The 22509-nt window shown below is 45.9% G+C and overlaps 2 protein-coding genes across 15 annotated transcripts in view; one reads left to right on the plus strand and one right to left on the minus strand.

Annotated features, from left to right (window-relative positions):
• Window positions 1–18540, minus strand: part of AP-1gamma (adaptor protein complex 1, gamma subunit) — a 213650-nt gene extending 195110 nt beyond the window's left edge. For 2 of the 4 annotated variants that reach the window (XM_050191373.3, XM_050191372.3), the window contains exon 1: window positions 18444–18540. In XM_050191373.3, the coding sequence (XP_050047330.1) occupies window positions 18444–18472 (29 nt within the window). In that variant the 5' untranslated portion in view covers window positions 18473–18540. Of the gene's footprint in view, window positions 1–18082; window positions 18405–18443 lie in introns of those variants that run through there. The other 2 variants (XM_050191375.3, XM_050191374.3) reach the window with 2 other exon arrangements.
• Window positions 18541–18699: 159 nt separating this feature from the next.
• The window catches only part of LOC126544138 (NACHT domain- and WD repeat-containing protein 1), a 132147-nt gene continuing 128337 nt past the window's right edge, over window positions 18700–22509 (plus strand). For 8 of the 11 annotated variants that reach the window (XR_011893283.1, XR_008608738.2, XR_011893285.1 and 5 more), the window contains exon 1: window positions 18700–20041. The gene's annotated coding sequence lies outside the window, so the exon portion shown is untranslated. The remainder of the gene's footprint in view (window positions 20042–22509) is intronic. The other 3 variants (XM_055062007.2, XM_055062008.2, XM_050191364.3) reach the window with 1 other exon arrangement.

Raw genomic sequence — 22509 nt, forward strand, 5'->3', positions numbered from 1 at the left:
ACTGCCGTGGAAAGTAACAGTTTAACCAGTCCTTTTCAGTGGAAGAGAAATGTGAAGGGGCCCCGTCATGATGGAACCAAACTTGCCGCAGTTCATTGAGAGGGAGACTCGAGGCAAATTTATCGGCGACACCAGCAAGAATTTCGACACCAGCAAGAATTTCAGGTGCATAATTCTTTCCATCGAGGTTCCCTTCGAAGAAGTGAGGGCCAATGATTCTGTCCCCAAGTATGCCACACCATACATTTAAAAGGACGTCTTGTTGGGCGAGTTGGTCGATGGGTACTAGGCGCGAACACACACACAAACAAGAAAGGAGACGGGACAGAGCGCCACTTACAACTGCTCTAATTGGAGGCACACCACACACTCATATAGCCGTCTTAGACGCAAGGAACACAATCAGATCAAGATTGATATGGAAGCGTACTGGTTAAATATTTCTTTGCAGTCTTATATAAAGATATAGATGGGTCACTGACACACATACTTCCTGTCTTTCCAATAAAGAAAGCCTCAATTACTTCCCGAGCTTTTGTACCTATGTGAGCAGTTTGGTTTAGACCGTCTTGGCAAACAGATAGGAAAAAGCAAAAATAATGCCTTGAAAGCCTTCTTTTCAGTAAAAACGCATAAGCAAGGTATGCCGTTTAGAAAAATAGTCACGGAAAAAGGCTCGTGGCAGAAGGGGCTAAGCCAGTTCTTATTGAAACATTTCAGTACACTTGAAGTGGACGACCCATTTCTTACAAAGAAACCTGATGAAGTGTGCGACTTCCTAAAATCGCAATGTGATGTTGGGCACGCCTTTTCCGTGAACGTGGTGGACTTATTTTACTCTGTTCCTCACAAGGCCCTAATTACTGCAGTCCGAGCGTATCGAAAAATACGAACCCATTTCCTTTCAGAACAATGCGGGAGTTTCCATTGACAATTTCTTAACCCTTTTAGAGTTTTACCTGCAATCGACTTTTATAACATTTGACCAGCAGTATTTTCTGCAGAAAGCTGGCATATGTATAGGATCCTGTGTGGCGCCAGTATTGTGCAATATTTTTCTTACGCACATGGATCAAGTTTTACACCAGGTTTTACCAGCTAGGCATGTTTTTAAAGTCTTTAAATACGTGGATGATTTTTTTGATATTTTTTAATAAGGACAGAAATTTGAACTTCGAAGAGAGTGTGCACAATATTTTATCCATATTCCGGCAACATGGAAATTGCTTGCAATTGACCATTGAAGTGCCTGAGTGAAACTGCCTACAGTTTCTAGATATAGAAATTGAGTTTTGTGCGGATCAGATTTGTTGGGTATATGCACCTCGTGCAAAAAAAAGGTGTCCTGCCATACGACTCCGCCCATTCGAAATTAATAAAAAGGGGGTTTGCTTCACTTTGCCTGAAATCCACCTGTAGCAAGCATGTGACGCCCCCTCATGCATAATGTTCGTTGGCCCGCCAGGCTTGGTAGGCAACATTGGTCACCACACCAATAAACACCGGCGAGCACAGCTGCTCTGCGGTCAGTCATCGTTCATCACCCTCCCGGTGAGGAGCGTCCGTCTAACGGAGGATGCCTCAAGCCCTCCCTTGTACAGGAACCCGGGCGGATCGTGACACTGGCGACGAGTACCCACAGATCGTCCCACGGCGCCGCGAACGGCGAAACACCGCCCCCCATTGCTGCCGCCATGCCGCCGTACGAAAGGCTCAAGCCGTTCGAGGGAGATGGGTCCGTATGGCCAATTTACGAGGAACAAGTCCACATGTTCTTCCAGGCAAACGACACACCCGACGCCAAACAGCGGGACATTTTCCTGGCCAGCTGTGGGACCCGGGACTTCTGTTTCCTGCTTGACCTTCTCAAGCCAGCCACAACGCATGTTAAGACGCTGGGTAAGCTGCTCGCCATACTATGCTCACATTTCAACCAGGCACCGTCCACACTAATGGAGCGTTTCCGCTTCAACAACCGGAGCCGCCGGGAAGGAGAGACCCTCAGGCAGTTCGTTGCTATGCTACGAGGGTTAGCGAGTGCCTGCGCCTTCAGGGACCAACTGGACTCGCTGCTCCAGGACCGTTTCGTCTGCGGCATCAACAACACCGCCATGCAGACGCGACTCCTGGAGCTTCCCAACCCCTCGTTGGACGACGCCATGAAGGCAGCGCTGGCAATGGAAGCTGCCGCCAAAGACGCCAGCGAGATTGCCCGTGCGACTGGCTCGTCGGTGGAAGCGGCAGTCAACAAGTAGGCGACAAAGGGAAGTACCTGCGGTTGCTGTGGTGGTGTCCACTCCCCCTCACAGTGCCAGTTCTCTCAAGCACAATGCTTCACGTGCGGGAAAACTGGGCACCTGGCACAGGTATGCCGAAGGGGCAGGACGAACAGCGGACAGCAGCAGCAGCCTGGTTCAAGCCCAGGTACCACACAAGCCCGCGGCCAGCGTAGGCATCACAAGGGTATGTGGCGGGGGGGGGGTGCGGCAGCAGGCTCTAGTTCTTCCGCGGCCAGGCTCCACGTTGTGGCCGAGGACCCACCGATTTTTGACATGTGGCACACAGGCTTTGTACGGTCGTCTGTGCCGCCATACATGCTGACCGTCGAAATCTGCGGGCACCCCATTTCCATGGTGCTGGACACAGGAGCCAGCGTGTCAGTAATGGCCGGGAAACTCTTCAAGCGTACTTTCCCCGGCGTGTCCGTCGAGGCTTCGGGCGTCATGCTGCGCAGCTACTCCGGGCAGCTCTCCCAGGACCAGGGTCAGGCACAGGTCAGCATTTGCTTTGGCAACAGGGAGGCAACCCTTCCCCTTTACTTAACCAAGGGGTCGTCGCCGACGCTGCTGGGCTGAAACTGGATTCATGCACTGGGCGTTCGTCTGCCAGAATACCATGAAACCAGCCTGCATGTGGTGAGACGTCCCCAGCCTCCTGACCGAGTTCAAGTCCCTGTTCCAGCCAGGGGTGGGCACATTCGTCGGTATGACGGCTGGCATCTATGTACCTTAGGGAACCCGGCCTCGTTTTTTCAAGCCTCGCCCACTACCGTTCGCCCTGAAGGAAGGGGTAACCCAGGAGCTGCAACGGTTACAGCGAGAGGGCATCCTGGTGCCCGTCAAAACGTCTGAATGGGCCGCTCCCATCGTACCAGTCCTCAAGCAAGACGGCAGTGTCAGGATCTGCGGGGATTTCAACGTTACCATCAACCCCGTCGCTAACATCGAGAAGTACCCGTTGCCCCGGATTGAAGATCTCTGGTCAGCGTTTTCCGGTGGACAGAAGTTCACCAAGCTTGACCTCAGTGATGCTTACCAGCAGCTGGTGCTCCAGGATGCCTCCCGGAAGTATGTCACAATATCAACACTTTGGGGCTCTTCGAGTACACATGCTTACCATTTGGCGTAGCCTCAGCCCCAGCCATATTTCAGAGGGAGATGGACAACCTCTTCAGGGGCATGAGGCACGTGGCGGTGTACGGGGACCACCTGCAAAACCTGCACAACATCCTGGCACGACTGCAGGACGCTGGCCTCAAGCTCAAGCAGGAAAAGTGCATTTTCCTGGCCCCCAGTGGTGAGTAGTTGGGACATGTTATTTCCCAGGCTGGCCTAGCCCCGGCTCCCCACAAAGTTGATGCTGTGCTTAAGGCGCCTAAGCCCCAGAACAAGAAGGAGCTTCAGAGCTACCTCGGCCTCAAACTTCTACAGGAGTTTCCTGCCAAACCTGTCGGAGCATCTACAGCCGCTCCATCTCTTGCTTTGAGATAATCAGCAATGGGTCTGGAAGGAGCAGGACTGGGCCTTCCAGCGCAGCAAGGAGCTAATCACCAAGGCTCCTGTGCTGGTACACTTCAATCCTGCCAAGCCTGTCGTCCTGACTGTAGGATGCATCGCCGTGTGGCATGGGAGCCGTGCCAGCGCACAGGGACAAGGATGGCCAGGAACGCCCTGTGTCGTTTGCTTCTCGTCGGCTTCATGCTGCAGAGCAACGCTACAACCAGCTGGACAAGGAAGGCTTGGCCCTCATGTTCGGTGTCGAACGCTTCCACCAGTATCTGTGGGGCCGGAAGTTCGAGGCGGTCACGGACCACAAGCCGCTCTTGGGGCTGCTGGGGCCTGACAAGGCAGTTCCCGTGCAGGCATCACCTCGAGTGGTATGCTGGGCCTTGAGGCTGGCGGCTTACAGCTACCAGATGGTTTACCATCCGGGAAAGGACCTGGGACCTGCTGATGCCTTGAGCTGCCTGCCCCTGCCAGAGGTGCCTGATGCTGTTCCGGAACCTGCTGAAGTGTTCATGCTGGAGCACGCGTACCCAGAGGTGCTCTCCAGATCTGCGGTATCGCAAGCGACCAGCCGGGACCTAGTCCTGTCATAGGTGGTCAAGGCGGTGTCCCGTGGGGAGGAATTGGTTCAGCAGGCCTATAGCCACAAGGCTGCTGAGGTGAGCTTGCAGCAGGGCTGCCTACTGTGGGGTTCCAGGGTGGTGATCCCACAAAGTCTCCGGTCCAGGGTCCTGCAGTTGCTGCACGCGGGTCATCCTGGCGTGGAAAAGACCCAAGATGGTGGCCCGGTCCCATGTTTGGTGGCCTGGCCTGGACCAGGACATCGCTCATATGGTGCAGAGCTGCCAAATCTGCCAGGAGCATCAGCGGGCCTCAAGCCATGTTGAAATCACCCCCGGGCCGTTCTCACAGAGACCCTGGTCCCGCCTGCATGTGGATTTTGGGGGGCCCTTCAAGGGCCATTACTTCCTGGTAGTGGTGGACGCCTGTTCGAAGTGGGTGGATGTTCTACCTGTCACCACTCCATCAGCAGGCGTGACCATTGCAGTGCTGCGACAGGTCTTCGCCGCCCAGGGGTTGCCAGACATCATCGTGTCCGACAATGCTCCTGCTTTCGCCAGCACAGAGTACCTGGCCTGCCCAGGACGGAATCCTGCAATCCTGAAATCTGGCAAGAACAGAATCCGCCAGATCATGGTTCCGCCGTACCACCCTGCTTCAAATGATGCAGCCGAGCGGGTGGTGCAAACCATCAAGGACAAGCTCAAGAAGAGCCAGACTGGGTATTTCTGGACGCAGATTGCCTGGATACTGTTTCAGTACCGGACCACGCCCCACGATGTCACTGGCTGTGCCCCCTGTGAGCTCCTGCTGGGTAGAATGGTCAAGACACTCTTGGACGTCTTGCATCCGGACCTCCGATCCACAGTGCTCCTGAGGCAGCTGAAGCAGAAGCTGGCTGCTGATCAAGGGCCTTTGTCAGAGTTGGGAGCTCCAGTTTTCACCAGGAACTTCCGTCCTGGCCCACCCTGGTCCGCCGGACAGGTGGTGTCTCCTGCCAGCGCCTCATCGCTGCTCGTCCGCATGCCAGATGGGGCCATGTGGCACAGACACGCCGACCATGTTAGGCCTCACCTCGGGACCTGGCCAGCACCCTCAACTGCCACTTCAGAGTTCCAGCCCGCAGGACGACTAGCGGCAACACCAGTCGCTTCCAGCGGAGCACCACCAACCTTGGAGGCGGCAAGCGTTGCCAGTGGTGCGGTGCCCATTGGGCTGGTGTCAAGTCCGGCACCACTCACACAAGGCCGACCACTGCGGACCCTCCGGATGGAGCGAGGATGTCTCAGGCAGCACCCGGCCCGTCAACAGCGGTGCCCAGGCGGAGGCCACCAGGCCGTTACTCGCCAGGGTAGTAGGCACTGTCGACACTGCTAGGACGGAGGCAGAGCATTTTGCTCTGAACTTGGATGTTTGTTTATTTTAGTTAACAAACAAACTGGGGGTAAGGGGCTGTAGCAAGCATGTGACGTCCCCTCGGGCATAATCTTCGTAGGGCCGCCAGGCTTGGTAGGCAACATTGGTCACCGCACCAATAAACACCGGCGAGCACAGCTGCTCGGCGGTCAGTCATCGTTCATCACCACCACACTGCAGAGCGTCCGTCTAACGGAGGGTGCCTCGAGCCCTCCCTTGTTCACGAACCCGGGCGGATCGTGACACCGCCCTCGGAAAATCGTGCCCTCACAGCATGCAGTTTAGCTTCCAGAACCAATTGGCCAGGCTGTCTTGAGCTGGATTCCAATTCAATTGTGATGGCAGTCGCCGAAAGCCTACTACAAGAAATGAAGAGAGCAAGCCCACCGGAGAGCGCGCGATTTCACGTACCGCGCTGTCACGGATAGCCAGGCTTGGAACGAGGTCAACATCGACAAAGACCCAGTATGTACTTTCTATGAAATTGTTTCCCATTATCGACAGGGCAGGAGGACATTTCCACCCCCTCACCCCAAAGTGAACAAACCTCAGGCTAGCACACTCAAGACTCCTGCAAACCCGTTCGTATCCCATTTCTCGGTCCCTTAACAGGATAAATTCTGACCACTCACAGTCGTGCCCCAAATGTGGTCATGACTCATGCTCTTTTGACCACATGCTCTGGCTGTGCCCAGCCCTTAACGCCTCTCCACCCATCACGAAAGAACGATAGCAGGAATCTCTCAAGAGCAGCAATCTCCACATTCAACTCCAGGCTGTCCAGAGGGCCCACGACATTGCGGTGGGACTTCATCTCCCAGTCACATCGTGGGCGGAGCCACCGACTTGATCTTCGGGAGCCTTCGGTTTGGACTCCCCAAGATCTCAGTCCCTCAGGACTCAAATAAAGTCCTTGTCATGTCATGTCATGTGGCTGTGAGAGCTGAGGAAGATCCCCCTCGAGAAGAGGTGGTGACACCTGTGTTGGTGCCCTATGTACACAAAATGGCCCACAATTTAAAGAAGGTTGCAAGCAGATATGGGGTGCTGCTTGTGTTTTCAGCCCCCAAAAAGCTCGGAAGCCTTTGTTCTCGTATCGAAAGAATATGTGAAGATGCAAAAGGATGCGGCACCAAGCATAGGCGACCGTTTATGAAGTGCGCGGAAGGTGTCATGTACGAAATCTCCCTCTCATGCAGCTGCCCCTGCATAGAGCAAACTGGGCGCTGCGTTAACGACTGAATTAGGGAACATGAACGAAATGTAGAGCAAGATAAAGAACGGCCAGACATACCCAAGCAAATTAGGTCCTGCCCGTCACACTCTTGTGAGCCATGTTTTGCAGGGGCGCGAATTCTAGCAAAAAGTAAAGATACTAAAGCTCGGGAAGTAATTGAGGCTTTCTTTATCAGAAAGAAAGGAAGCATGTGCGTCAGTGACCTATTAATATCTTTATATAAGGCTGAAAAGAAATATTTAACCAGTACCCTTTCATATCAAGCTTGATCTGATTGTGTTCCTTGCGTCTAAGATGGCTATATAACTGTGCGGTGTGCCTCCGATTAAAGCAGTTGTAAGTGGTGCTCTGTCCCGTCTCCTTTCTTGTTTCTGTGTGTGTTCGCGCCCAATACCCAAGACACACATTTAGACCCCAGTGAATTTGGTGGTTGTGTTGCCACAGCCAGTGAGGATTTCCTTGCGACCAGTAGTGAGCATTGTGAATGTTCACTGTGCCGTTCCTGCAATATCGAGCCTCATCAGTCCCAAATCACTCTTTGTACGAAATACTTAAGTTGGTCAATTTTTATTAGGGCCCAATTACAAAAGTCTGCCCGTTTTTCAAAGTCTGCCTCACTTAGGTCCTGATGAAGACTTGCATGGTATGGACGAAATTCGTGCTTTTTTAGAATGTTGTGCACTGTTCCTTTTCACGCACTGTTTAGAAACCACTCTGATGCTTACATTTAGCACTGCATGCACGCAGGCAAGGATGTCAATTTCAAAGTCCTCATCAATGATGCTCTTCTTGGGCTGTCTTTTTTTGGTGAACTGAGCCTGCTGTGCGAAAATGTCTGAAAATGCTAACAAATGTTGCTTTGGTTGGAACTCGCCGATCCGGATGGCGAGACGCGTACAGACTCATTGCTAATGAGGCATTGCCATTCATCTCCGCCAGTGATAGCACTACATCAATTTTTTCTGCCATAGAATAGTACCGTGACGCAGACGAAGCAGCCATTTTTCAATGCAGAAGGTCCCAAAGCAGGGATTGCTTCGTCCAACGGCCCAGCTTAGTAAAGGCAATCACTGGCGAAGGCAAAGGCACATAATAGAAGCTCAGGGGTTCACTCAATGCGCTTGCAAGGTGATGCCTGATCTGTTCGGCACTTTCACAAAACTGCGAAGAAGAAAAAAATATTGTCAGGCATACACCACTGAAGTTCACTACTCATGCCAGCTTACAGTCGTCCTTCTATTTCACAGCAGTTTTTCAGGCGTAGACAATGCAGGGCCCTCAAATCCCATACTTCGGACAAGTACAGCCTCCCTGGAACACCACTGGCAACTAAGGTGCTGCCCGGCAGCTGTCACCTTTGTTTCATGCTTAATACTTGCATGACTTTCAGCCTCCAAAATGCAAAAAATAAATAAAACCAAAGCCAGTATCGTAACACTGCACTTGATTGCTTCGACAATACGTGTACGGTGGCACCGCACTTTGTCGCCAACTCTGCAAATCATTGCTTCAAAAAAAGAGCTCAGCCAAGCCGCCACGCAAAGTCATCCTTCGATTTCTCTGGCCACGAACGAAAACGGCGGCCAAGAACGAAAAGTAATCCCCGTCGCCTGCACCCCACACTCTTGTCAGACCGAGCGTCATATGCAACAGCTGCATCACACTACGGAAGGGCCTCATAACGGGTGCCGCCATCTCGCATGCGTAATTAGACGGCTTGGGCTGAAATTTCAGACATGCATATCTCGAGACACAGGCGTGTTACTAAAATTGCACCAAATGGAATAGTCGCCAAATGGCACCGCCTCTGAGTTCAATATAAACATACATGCTAACTGCAGTAAATAAAATGTTAATTATAAAATTTAATTAAATACTGACATTACAATGGCAATTATCCTCACAGTTTGCGATCGCCTGGCCGCATAACCTAGGTAGATAAATGGATTCTGTGTACTCCTCTTCACATTTTTTTTTATCCCGGAAAGTTTAACATTGAACACCCTGTATATAATGCATGTTTCTTCTCCTCATGGTTATTTTCACTAAGTTACAGATGCAATCATCATCATCATCATCACCACCCTATTTTCTGTCCACTGCAGGACGAATGCCCCTCCCTACGTCAACCGATTTCAACTAGCGCCCGCAAATTTCCTAATTTCATCACTCCACCTAGTCTTCTGTCGTCCTCAACTGCGTTTCCCTTCTCTTCGTACCCATTCTGTAACCTTAATGGTCCAACAGTTATCTAACCGGCGCATTACATGACCTGCTCAGCTCCATTTTTTTCTCTTGATGTCAATTAGAATATCATCGATACCCGTTTGTTCTCTGATCCGAACCATTCTCTTTCTGTCTCTTAACGTTATGCCTAGCAATCTTCATTCCATCGCTCTTTGCGCGGTCCTTAACTTGTTCTCAACCTTCTTTGTCAGTCTCCAAGTCTCTGCTCCATATGTCCGCACTGTAAAATGCGGATTGTACACCTTCCTTTTCAATGATAATGGTAAGCTTTCAGTCAGGAGCTGGCAATGTCTGCCGTATACGATCCAACCTATTTTTATTGTTCTATAAATTTCCTTCTCATGATCAGGTTTACCTGTGATTAATTGACCTAGGTAAACGTACTCCTTCACAGACTCTAGAGGCTGACTCGGGATCCTGAACTCTTGTTCCCTTGCCCAGTTATTCATCATTATCTTTGTCTTCTGCATATTAATCTTCAACCCCACTCTTACACTCTCTCAGTTAAGGTCCTCAATGATTCATTGTAACTCGTCTGCAGTGTTACCGAATAGAACAATGTCATCGGCAAACCGAAGGTTGCTCAGGTATTCGCCGCCAATCCTTACTCCTAAGCCTTCCCAGTTTAATAGCTTGAATATTTCTTCCAAGCACGCAGTGAACAGCATTAGAGAGATTGTGTCTCCTTGTCTGACCCCTTTCTTTATAGGTATCTTCCTACTTGTGGAGAATTAAGGTAGCTGTGACATCTCTGTAGAGACTTTCCAAGATATTTACGTAAGCTTCCTGTACTCCTTGATTACATAATGCCCCTATGACTGCTGGAGTATCTCTACTGAACCAAATACCTTTTCATAATCTATGAAAGCCATAAAGAGAGGCTTATTGTACTCTGCGGATTTCTCGATAACCTGATTAATGACATGGATGTGATCTATTGTAGAGTATCCCTTCCTGAAGCCAGCCTGTTCCCTTGGTTGACTAAGGTCCAGTGTTGCCCTTACTCTATTGGAGATTATTTTGGTGAATATTTTATATAATACTGGGAGTAAGCTAATGGGCCTATAATTTTTCAATTCTTTAATGTCTCCCTTTTTGTGGATGAGTATAATGTTTGCATTCTTCCAGTTTTCTGGGACCCTTGCAGTCGGTATACACTTCGAATAGAGAGCCGCCAGTTTTCCTAGCATTATGTATCCTCCATCTTTGATTAAATCGACTGTTATTCCAGTCTCTCCTGCCACTTTTCCCCGTTTCATGCCTTGCAAGGCCTTTCTGACCTCTTCGCTAGTTATAGGAGTTTCTGTATCCTGTTCATTACTGTTTCTAATGGAGGTATCCTGGCTCCTCTGGGTATTGTACAGGTCAGTATAGAATCTTTCTGCTTCTTTTACTATATCTTTGAGATTGCTGACATTACCGTGCTTATCTTTCAGTGCATACATCTTGGTTTGTCCTATGCCATGTTTCTTTCTCACTGATTTCAGGCTGCGTCCATTTTTTACAGCTTCTTCAGTCTTTCTCACGTTATAATTTCTAATATCGCTTATTTTCGCCTTGTTGATCAGTTTTGACAGTTCCGTGAATGCTATCTTCTCTTGAGTTGGATACTTTCATTTTCTGTTGTTTCTTTATTAGGTCTGTTGTTACTTGGGAGAGCTTGCCTACTGGTTGACTTGGTGCCGTAGCATCCCACTTCAATTGCTGCCTCTGAAGCCAGCCTAGTTATGGTTTCATTCAGTAGCTCTATGTCATCATCTCTCTGTTCTAAGGCTGCATATTTGTTTGCAAGTACCAGCCTAAATCTGTCTGCTTTTACCCTTACTGCCTCTAGGTTGACCTGTTTCTTCTTGACCAATTTTAATAATAATAATAATAATAATAATAATAATAATAATAATAATAATAATAATAATAATAATAATAATAATAAGCTTTATTTCCATCAAAACGATGGAGGGGCCGTGGGTAAAAGCTGCTGAACAGCTTTACTAGAGCCCACGGTCCCCTCTACAAGGCTGTACAGGAGCATACATGAAACATACAGGCATCTAACAAAAGACAAACGCGAAATTGATTCGATTTAATGCATTACAAGGAAATCAATATTAAAATTGTTAAAAGACATAACATATCACGTGGCGCAGTTCACAAACTGTAGTACGACCTAGACCTAAATCAATTCCACATTTATTCAGATTATTAAGAAGTTTAGGCAAAATACACGATAGTGTACCCATAGAATAATTAGCACGGGGAGTGACCACCTTCCAGTAGTCAGACTGACGTATAGTATAGGATGTGGGCTTTATTTCCAGCTTGGCTAGGTTGCAAAAAAAAATTCGATTTTCTTTTAATGCGCGCTTAAAGGCAACAGTTAGTCTATAGCTGTATAATTTCCAGACAGGCATTACATCTGCTTTAATGAACAGAGTATGTGTATGAGCATTGTAGGGGACATCAAAAAGAAGCCTAATTATCTTTTTTTGTAGGATGTACACCTTTGTTAAGTTAGTTACTGTGGTAGATCCCCATACTAAAAAGCAGTAAGAGAGGTGAGAGTAAAAAAGAGAATTATATATCAGCTTTTTTTACGCTGAATGGTAATATCGACCTACATCTGGATAAAATACCAACGACACTCGACAGTTTAGTGCAAACAGAATCTACATGAATATCCCATAGCATATTTTACAAAAACGTGACCCCAAGAATTTTAATACTCTTTCTCTCTTCTTGCTCTTAATACTCTTTCTCTCTTCGAATTGAGGTGAATCCTAGCCCTCACTAATCTATGATCGCTGCACTTCACTCTACCTATCACTTCTACATTCTGCACTATACTAGGATAAGCAGAAGGTATGAAGTTAATTTCATTTCTTGTTTCACCATTAGGGCTCTTTCAGATCGACTTTCTGTTGCTACGCTTCCTGAAAAAGGTGTTCATTATTCGAAGCTTATTCCTTTCTGCAAATTCTACCAGCATCTCTCCTCTAGCATTTAGCCTAGAATCGACTCCGTAGTTGCCAATTGCTTGTTCACCAGCCTTTCTTCCCCCTCTTTTGCATTGAAGTCGCCCATTACTACAATATACTGAGTTTGCACTTTTCTGAACATCTTCATAAAACTGATCTACTTCCTCATCATCATGACTGGATGTTGGAGCGTAGGCTTGTACTATCTTTAATCTATATCTCTTATTAAGTTTGATTACAACTACAGCTACCCTCTCATTAATGCCGTAGTATTCGTCAATGTTGTCCGCTATATGTCCTTATGGATTAGGAATCCTATCTTGTATTGTTTCGTATCTAGGAGACCTCTATAGCAGAGGACATGTCCATTATTCAGCAATGTATAAGCCTCACCAGTTCTTCTAATCTCACTAAGGCCAATGATATACCAAACAATGTCTGATAGTTCCTCAAAGAGTCTTGCTAAGCTAGCCTCACTCGAGAGGGTTCAGATGCAATGAACAGCATCATTTGTCACATTACATAAATGAAAAAATATAGACCTTACCTGTTACATCTAATCATAAAATACCACAGGCACAATTTATAGACATGAATTATGGCTTACGAAACATAGTTTGCTTGTGATAAATCTACACAGCCTAGTGACTTCTGAACAAGGCACAATGCTGAACTGGTGATCTACACATCAGATAAACTTAATTTAACAGCTGGCACAAAACCATCAAGTACCACGTTAATAAATTGAAATGTGAATAACAAACACCTTTTATGTGCAATCACATGGAAGTGTGACATGTAATTGCTGGGTAGCCAGTTTCTAAGCATGTAGTAGCCCCAAGTGTATGTTTAGGAGTCTAACTCAGTTACAAATACAGGTGAAACTGGAAATGAAATGATGCATTGGAGCAGTTTCAGGATTCTTCACGGTTGAACTTATGAACATTGTAGATGCAATGTGTACTCTCAGTAACAAATTACGATTAGGTGTCGAAAAATATATCAAGGTTGTATAACATTATTATTTTATCGGAAGAAATTCAAGGTAGAATGATCATTTATGCATTTTCTTGCGAGTACTCCTAATTACAATGTAATTAAATCTCAATTTCATGTACAATCATTCATGTCGCAACTTTTCATAAAATGAATTGAATCACCAACTCAAACCAGATACACAAATTAATTGGCTGCAGTCACTGCAAGACACGAAAAATAGTTTTTCACCATTGCTGACAGAGTGTGGCACCTCGAAGATGGTAGTGTGCCTTTAGTAAAGTTTTCGCATATAGCAATACTCTTCATACTGAATTGAAATGGAGCCACACTGAGTGTTCAGGGGGTGTAATCTCCCACCTCATGAAAAAACTAGCAAAAACAGGTCGTGTACACAATGCGTACACAGTGACTGAAGGGGTCATACAACAAAGAAGCAAGCCTGTATGGCACAATTATAAACAAGGAAACTTGTCCCACGCATCAACAAATGTGGCCATAGCAATAAGACAGAATCGAGATTCAGATGCAAGCCACAACAAATTAAAATATGAAAAATTATGCATTCTGCAATGATGATTAGCGTCAAACCAATATTAAATATTTTAAATAAACAGCAATAATTTGTCATATCATGCACTCAATCTTTTTATCCCTTCTAAGGAATGACCCTTATGACGACTATTTGTGATTGGCCTGCATTTCACACTATCAGTGTAACCAGAATATGCCCAACGGCACAAGTGAAGGATGTTGCACTGTTAAAAATAGAAGTCCTGCAACTGAAAACAAATCTGAAAGTAAGCAATGGGTATAATGGCCTTTGAACTGCTTTGTAACCCAAAAACAATGAAAGATCAGTCTACAAACATAAAAAGTATCCATCTACAACAGGTGCAGAAGACTCCATGTTTACAAGCAGTATTATGCTTAATGTGGCGAACTGGGCGTGTTGGTACATATTTGAAAATGCCGCGGCGCAAGAAAGACACAGATGGAGACAAGACAAGGATGAGCGCTGAACTTCCAACAACATGATTGTGAATGGTTCGCGAATATACACATGCTGTCCGAGCCTGAGATTATCATCTGTGTATGTGTAAATACACCAACTTTTTGTCTGATGGAATGACGGAGGCCATGCTGACACCTCCCTCCCTAAGTCTAGAAATCCATTCAGATTCTGCGATTTCCCGTGTCGCAAGCATTTTACTCTTCTTGACAATGGAAGGGTTTTCAAGGTCAGGCAAACAGTACTTGCAAGTCAGACAATGACTTGCCAGAAAGCCTTCAATATCCTTTCCTTCACGCGCATTTTTTACGTTGTTTGCATGCTCCCTTAACCAATCGTCAACACATCTCCCAGTGTGGCCAATGTACACTTTTCTGCACCTTAAGTAAAGAAATTTGATGGACTACAACTTCTGCACATTCAACAAAATACTGCCTGTGCTTTGTGCTGCAGTCACTCTGCTGGGTTGCCGCCGAGTCGGTGAACCTGTAAAGCTTTGACAGCTTGCTGTGATACCGTGTGAATGTGAGGTATCACAGCTACCTTCTGCCTACGCTGTGCGCATCTTTTTGAGAAGGTCCTCTGGGACTGAAATGACGAGGTGCTAAGGATACCTGGCGCTCAGCAGTCTTTCGGGTCGATTATTGAACGCATCTGAAATATAGTACGGGCAACATTACAGTGCAGGCAATATTGTGCGGGCAATATTTGTGAGCCATTCACAATCATGTCGTCGGAAGTTCAGCGCTCGTCCTTGTCATCTTGTCTCTGTCCGTGTCTTTTCTGCGCTGCCACCTTTTCAAGTATTATGCTCCTGTGCATAAGCTCTTGAGCATAATGTGCAGCATCACTTGTGTGCACTCTGTTCTATGACTTGGGAACAAAAGATTTGGTGAAAATTAGAACAGTTTAAATAACATGTTTACTTTGAAAAATGAACGTCAATGTCAATTATACCATGCCATTTAAGCACACATACCCAATACAATTTTTAGTTTGAAATTGGGGGCCTTACTCTCCATGGATCACTTAAAGGAAACATCCACTTTTGTGTGACATGACATCTGATGCAACACTACACTGGATCAATAAGCATTCTGTCAACTTGCTAGAGAGCTATAAAAAATGAAATTATGCCGGCAGGTCTGAGTGGATGCGACAAAGTTTGCATCCACTTATGCTGCTTTAGTCAATGCACTCTGAAAGGGGTATTCTCAAAAGGGATCAACAAACAATATGGCCTTAGAATGTACTCTGTCTAGTTAATCACCATGTGTGCAAGCAGTTTTTGTAAGTGCATAAAGAGCATAAAGAGACTTTTGCATCATAACTTAGTGTCTATCCATGACAATGCCACACACAGAAACAATGAATACTACTTCCAAATCAAAAGCACACATTCTTAGAGCACATCTGCTGCATCCTGTTGAATGATTTATGACTAAGGATATGTGAACATTTGAGACCTCCAATATAAATGCATTTTTTTTTCATTTTGTTAGGTGTATATGTGCCTTTTTCATCCGTGTCCAGTTTGAGCTTTTTAACATTCTTATGGATTACCAACGTGCCCAAACTGCCATGTTGATACAATAATTTCACTATTATATTCCTCAAATATCCACTCATGGCGGAATGGTGAGATGTACTTTTAACACGGTTCCCTTTCCTAGTGAACACTGCTCGAAGTGAGAGATTATTATGCTGTACTTGCACATGCAAGATCCCTCTTTCATCTCTCCGACCACACGATAACTCAGTGACCTGAACAAGTATACATTATCTCTGGGTGTTCTGGGCAGCCTTCAGACCCTTGCTTAATGCAATATTTAATCCATCCAATGGTGCTCACCTCATTATAGCCACTAGCATTGTTAAGAATATGAAGTCGCAGAAGTATATAACCAGCCTAAGGCTCCATATGCATCTACCTAGTCAAGTCCTTTCTCTATATTGTCATTTCTATATTTTTAGAGCTTAGAGCTGCTGTCTCGTAACTTGTCATTTTGTTTTGGATATTTCATCCAGCCTCTGGTAATTGCAACAAAAATCTGTGGTTCCTAGAAGTTTGAATTACTACACTCTAGCTGCAGAAAAAGAAATTAATTCAGTGATATATACATTTGCACAATATAAACTATCCGCATACCCCTGACTAATAGTATTTAACCGAGTTACACATAAAGTCACTACGAGTCACATAACAAGTTTCACTACGAGATATGCCATCCATGGCAGAGGGGTATCGCACTAAGAGGGTAGCAATTAGTTACTGTGAGGCTTCTTGCATGTGTCAATATGTAAATAGCTTCAAAGCAGATCTTATGAAATTTTGTTATTTTTACACGGAACCATACAGACATTTGTAGCTGTTACAAAAATGGTCATGACTACTGCCAGCACTACAAGTGGCCATTAATAGTGCTCGCAGTATGTCTTCATTTGACATTAGAATCCATGCCTAATAGTGAGCTAAAACAGATTTTTGTAAACTGCCCATTTAAAGAATTATGCAAAGTTATTCATACTGAAGCTTTTAGCACACAAGACGAGGATGAGAAGGAGACACAAGAAACACAAGCACTGCACCTGTGTCTACTTCTTGTCCTCGTCTTGTGAGCTAAATAAAAGGTTCGTGTCATACCAACGTGCCCTAACAGCCACATTATCTGTGTGGTGAAGAACTTACGTAAAATATTTTACAATTCTTACTGTTTAAGAGATAGTAAAGCATACAAAGTACAGGACAGGAATGGTTCAACTGCTGTGCATTTTTCACAGCAGAACAGCAACAAGAAGTGAACACAAAAGTTGAAGCGAACTTGATAGCCCTCGCGAATAGAAATACAGCAACAAACACAACAAGAACGACAAAAAGATATCGATGTGCCTACGTCGCAGGTACAGCACGTTATATATTATCTGGCCCATAATCGGATAAGCTAGAAATAAGCATCTCAAAAATCTATAAAAGTACAGTCCTTGTGTTGCAATTACTCATCACGACGTAAACTCGGTTAACCACACAAGATTGGCAGTCTTTATAAAGCCTGCTATATACTAACTAACGCTAATAGACGAAGCAGACACCTGAAAAAATACTGACAGCTGACGAAGAGAAACTTTTTGCCCAACAACATGCAATAAATGAAAATTAATCTCAGCGGAACAAACAGAACACGGTAAGCACAGTGCTCTGAATTCCGTACGAACAAGTCTACCTCTGGGAAAGGAAGAAATTGTAATAATGGAGAGCTAGCTTGGCACGTAGCCGAGAAACGTACCATTGCTACGGATCTATACCAACATTGCATGCCGATTAACATTAAAATAGGCATCTCCACGGGTAATGTCCTTGTCGTTCGGCAACTAGAAACAGGCGAAGATTCATAACTCTTCTCACACTAGCATCGGATTCACGACAGTGACGATATGCTGTGATCTTTCTTATCGCATTTCGACTATGTAGTTAGTGTGCAGAGAGGCTCTCGCGAGCGAGAGATGAACATCGGATGCCCGCCACCACGAATTACGAGTACTACAGTGTGCACATAACCTAAAATGCTCGCAAACTGAAAGCCGACAGGCCACTTTCTAGCCAAACGAAATTTGCACCATAACACTGGCCTTGCCGCGCCCCAAAAAGTAAATGATGGCCACGAGTACTCATATATTTCTTCTGGGAAAAATAACACGTATTCCACACACTGAACACAGCTTAGAATACAGGCACGGCGCTATATCTATTCCGAAATCAAACGGAAAATTCGTTTCCGCCACAAAATGCATCCGCCCACGTCTGATTCGGGACATTCGGTGTCAAATAAAAATAAATAAAATAATACGCGACAACCTTTAGACCTTACGGTGGTGGAGAAATTCGGGCTTGATGCTGGCGATCATCCGATCTTTTTTCACTTCTACGGAGGCGTCACTCGCGCCGCAAACGCCTGCGCACTACACGGTAAGCCTAACAGCAGTTAGCCGAACCAGCGCAGACGAATAGTAGTGCCGTATAGCAACATGGCGCCGGTCAATGTGCAAGTGTACGAGCGGCAATCAGCAGTCCGTTTTGAGCGGCAGTTTGCGTCAAGATCAAGGTGAAATGTTACAGAACGTTACTCCGCACATGGCTAACGTTGTCAAGAAATGAACTGCATCGAATGACTGTTACACAAGTAGAGGAAGAAAGATTTTAACGTTATGTATGTTACCTCGAAAAGAGAGCCGCTTGTAGATCCATTGTGCCATCTAGTGAGAAGCACCTTAAGTTTTCTAACGGAAAGAGGTCGCGTGGATTAGTTGGAAAAGTTTCCGCTTGGGTATAAGAACGTACGCTTATCTGTTTTTTATAAAAGTTTTAGGTGACTAAAACGGTGCTTAGGATATTCTTAACTCGCTTAGCTGCATTTTTACCATTTGGTTTTACATTGTTGGAGCAGTGACACGTAGTACTGTACAGTACATCCGTACATTATGCGTTGGTAAAAAAAAAGTTTAAGAATGAGAGAGAGTGTATGCCATGCAGTTAGTTGTAGAAAGGAGGTTGTGGTTTTCGGTGTGTTCTCTACCTTTCTGTGCCGGGCAAGCTGCTTATTAGGCTGTTGCGTGATAATGGCGTGCTAGCCCGATGTTGCCGATGCTCAGTGGCAGTAGCTGCTCAAGTATTCGCTCATCAGCGACATGCGTGGCATGCTGGCATCGGCGCATCAGCATGCATAGGTATTCAATGGTAGCGACGGAAGCTTCGCCGTTACCACTGGTCGCGGTGTGTGTTGCTTCCGTGCAGCTGCAATCTGAGTTATTACTATTTGCATACGCCAGCGCTGTTAGCATCGAGGGGCCGTAATTCGTTAGGATCTATTTCATTTTCCATTGTCGTTTACGCCGATACAACACTCTGATCCCGGCGGTAACACATGCGTGCCGGCGTTCTAGCAATGACGACAAGCGCAAAGAATGTAACATCAAGTAGAGTGTTATAAAGTGCTGCCCCAATGTCTGCTGCTCACGAACGTGCTAAGTCTTTGTACATAATTGACGTGCACCGAAGTCTTTGTAAACACGATGACCGCAATTCTTCCTAAAGTAATAAAGCGAAAGAAAAAATCCAATTGAGAGCACGACTAGAAAGTATGTTTCGGTTTTCCTTCCTTTTTTTTTTTCTTCAATAACTGGTTTTATGCCTCATTATGTAGTGCTTCAGCATCTAAGGCACCTTTTTTCGGCGTCAAACGTGTTGACGTTTTCGGTTCTAATTTTCTGTGCAGTGCCTCCACTAGTTTGTATCCTTTATTTTTGGCAATGTATAGAAATAGAGCCGCAACGCTGGTAACTGGCACTTACAACGGTATCATTTTTCCTTAGCTGTTACTGATCCGGAACTCCGCGTGTTTCTGACAAACCTACGTTCGGTTTCGCAGACACCGCAGGACACCGACCGCATCATATGATTCGTTCTCGTTGCTCTGCCATGCAGCATCCGCGGATGATCAATACTGCGCATGACCGTATCCATCCAGTCGCCCTAGCCAAAATGGCGAGCGTTTGGCGTTCACGAGACCTTCTCGCCCCGAAACCTTCCTTGTTCCCTTCCGTTTTACTGTCGACCTTCGCGTTTCGTTTGACATGCAATCGGTGATCTCGACTCCCTGTTTCATCACAGGCCCGGGGGTATTGCAAGTGGTGACTGTAGGAAGTATTTTAGCAGTGTCGACGAATCACATCGACTTGGTTTTGCCGGGGATCCCTGGAAATGTGTGAGTGCGTTGACTGAGCCTGATCATTGCTACGGAGTCGTCTCAAATTTGACGTAAGAGCTGCTGAATATTTTGCAAAACCCGACGGTGCGATGTCACCAAAGCCTCAGTGTTTGATTTTTCGGTCTTTCGAGCTGTACCTTGACGAGTGCGTGACCTCTGGAAAAGGGCCACATTAGGTGCGCGTGAAACCGGATGCCTCGAGCATACATACGCTCGTGGATGCGTGTTATTTTTGAATGCAAAAGTACAAGCTCTGTATCGCTCAAGTTAAAACTGCCTGTCGCACGTTTTTCTGCCGGAAACGCAAGCATAAACAAATACGAAGGTGCCGCGTCGCGGGCCTTTATTGACCGCGTCCTAAACGCAAACATGCGGTTGTTGCTTGTCGCGTACATCCATTAGATGTTCGCTCGTTAAGTTGTATCGGCATACATGGCGTCCGCCAGGAAACGGCGAGCAATTAAGTCGAGTTATCCGAAATATACGATGTTTCTTCTTTTCCAACCTCGCGCATCTCTCTGTACAGGACGGAATCTGCAGTATTCGACATAATTCCTAAAATACTCCTTGCATCGGCCCGTGTGGTTTTAAGTGGCTGCATGCCGGCTTCCGCACAATCACGTGGTATTTAACCACCAATCGAAGCGATTGTTGACAAAAACGGGGGATACTCCTATTTTCTGTGTTTGTGGGTGTGTGTGGTCTGTTTACATGTATGTGGTATTTTCGAAAAAGTACAGTGATAAAACACCTTGATTAGTTTTTATTTTTTCGCCATAGTAAAACATTATAGGCGGTCAGGTAAATTCGGTTTCAACTTAGCAAGCTGCATCTAGCTGCTAATTAACCGCTTTGCTTCCGAGGCCGAAGAGCACGCGCAGCTGAACCAACTGGCGCAGCGGAAAGAACGGCCGACGGTATCGCTTACGCGTCAGTGCCCATGCTCCGTACTCCAAACCAATTTGTTCACCGTTAAAAATACTGTTTAACAAGGCGCGATTGAAGGTTCAGGTCATCGTAAGCACTCTTGGTACTTGCGATGTCCATTGCGGCAGCTTTAAATATTCGCGGCTTGCTTTTAGCGCATGTTGACCCGAGTGGTGAGCAAATACGCAGCACCTACACACGAGAATCCGCGAATAATGCTATTCCGACGTGTGCATCGCTCCGACGCTGTGCTGAAAGCTTTCCTACGGGGATGCTTCTGTACACCGCGCGGCTTGTTCACCATCCCCCTCTTCTTTCTCCCATTTTTTATTTCTGTATTTTTGATCGATGGAAAAGTTAACAATTCCGTATCACCGTTTTCTTTTCACCTTTCTCTCCCACTTTTTTTTAATTTCTTCATTTTTATGGTTACATGGGAGATGGCCGGGTGGGCAACGACGTGTTTAAGACGAAGGTTGCCGATGAAACGACGACGGCGTTTTTTATGCGCGACCCCGAAGATAGTATATTTATGGCGCATTCACTTGGTTCCTACCGCGCTCCAACTCGGTTTTCAACGATGCGCAGCCCCCTGGAGTTCGCTTGAAATTGGAGCTAGATGAGCAATCAGAGGAGCCACATGATCTCGGTAGCACTCGCTCCGAGCGCAGTGCTCGAAATGAACCTGGCGAATGTGTCCCGAGCGTTCGATACCCACCTGCCTGCCGGGAATCTAGCAACGAAAGTAATTATCAGGACTGGGTGTCGATTGTGATGGTACCTTCGACTTGTTTTCGAGCGCTCTAGAGCGCTTCCGCGGTTCGGCTGGTTGAAATCAAGCCTTTGCCTGCTTTGCCCACGTGGCCTCGATCGACCAATTAACCCTGTAATGCCCGAACATATATGTGCTACGATGTTTTGGTGCCTCAAAATTCTGATTTAAGCACGGGAAGCAAGTTTTAAGTTGTGGACAGTTCAGCAAATTAATCACTAATTAATTATACTAATTCATTTATAACTCAAATAACATTTGATTTGTTGTTTGTACAAATTTACTCTCCATGCCCAGAAATAAAGGTAAACAAGTTGTTATACATAATTTTCATTGATATGGAACTGTGATTTGGCATTTCAGAGTTGATTACAATCACAAAAAATAGTCGTGAGTATAGCATTAATTGATCAATTGGAAGGTTAATGGATCAATCACTTACCCTACTAATCATGCAAAAAACATCACTATTTCAAGTAAACTGTTCCTTTTTAGGAGGGCTGGTAGCTCTAAAATAACACCTTTGAGCCATCTGAAAAAGAAAAGAAGCTAGGTGTACAAGATAGTATAGTGACTGTATATCATTAAAATTTATTGCAAAATATCATTAAATTATCACCACAACAAAACAGCCAATTGTGGTGGTCTTGCTGTGGTGCTGCACGGCAAGAGCCAACTACAGAAAGAAACAGGAAGAGTGAAATTCAGACAGTTGACGATTTGCAAAAATCTGAAGGTTGTTGTTCTGCAAAGCTGTCTTGTAGCTAAGTTTGCGGGACAGCCAACTTGAAGGATTATGCAAATTGTCTATTAGCTCAC

The sequence above is a fragment of the Dermacentor andersoni genome, chromosome 1 (assembly GCF_023375885.2).
Source record: "Dermacentor andersoni chromosome 1, qqDerAnde1_hic_scaffold, whole genome shotgun sequence".
In the NCBI taxonomy this organism is placed as follows: Eukaryota; Metazoa; Arthropoda; class Arachnida; order Ixodida; family Ixodidae; genus Dermacentor; species Dermacentor andersoni.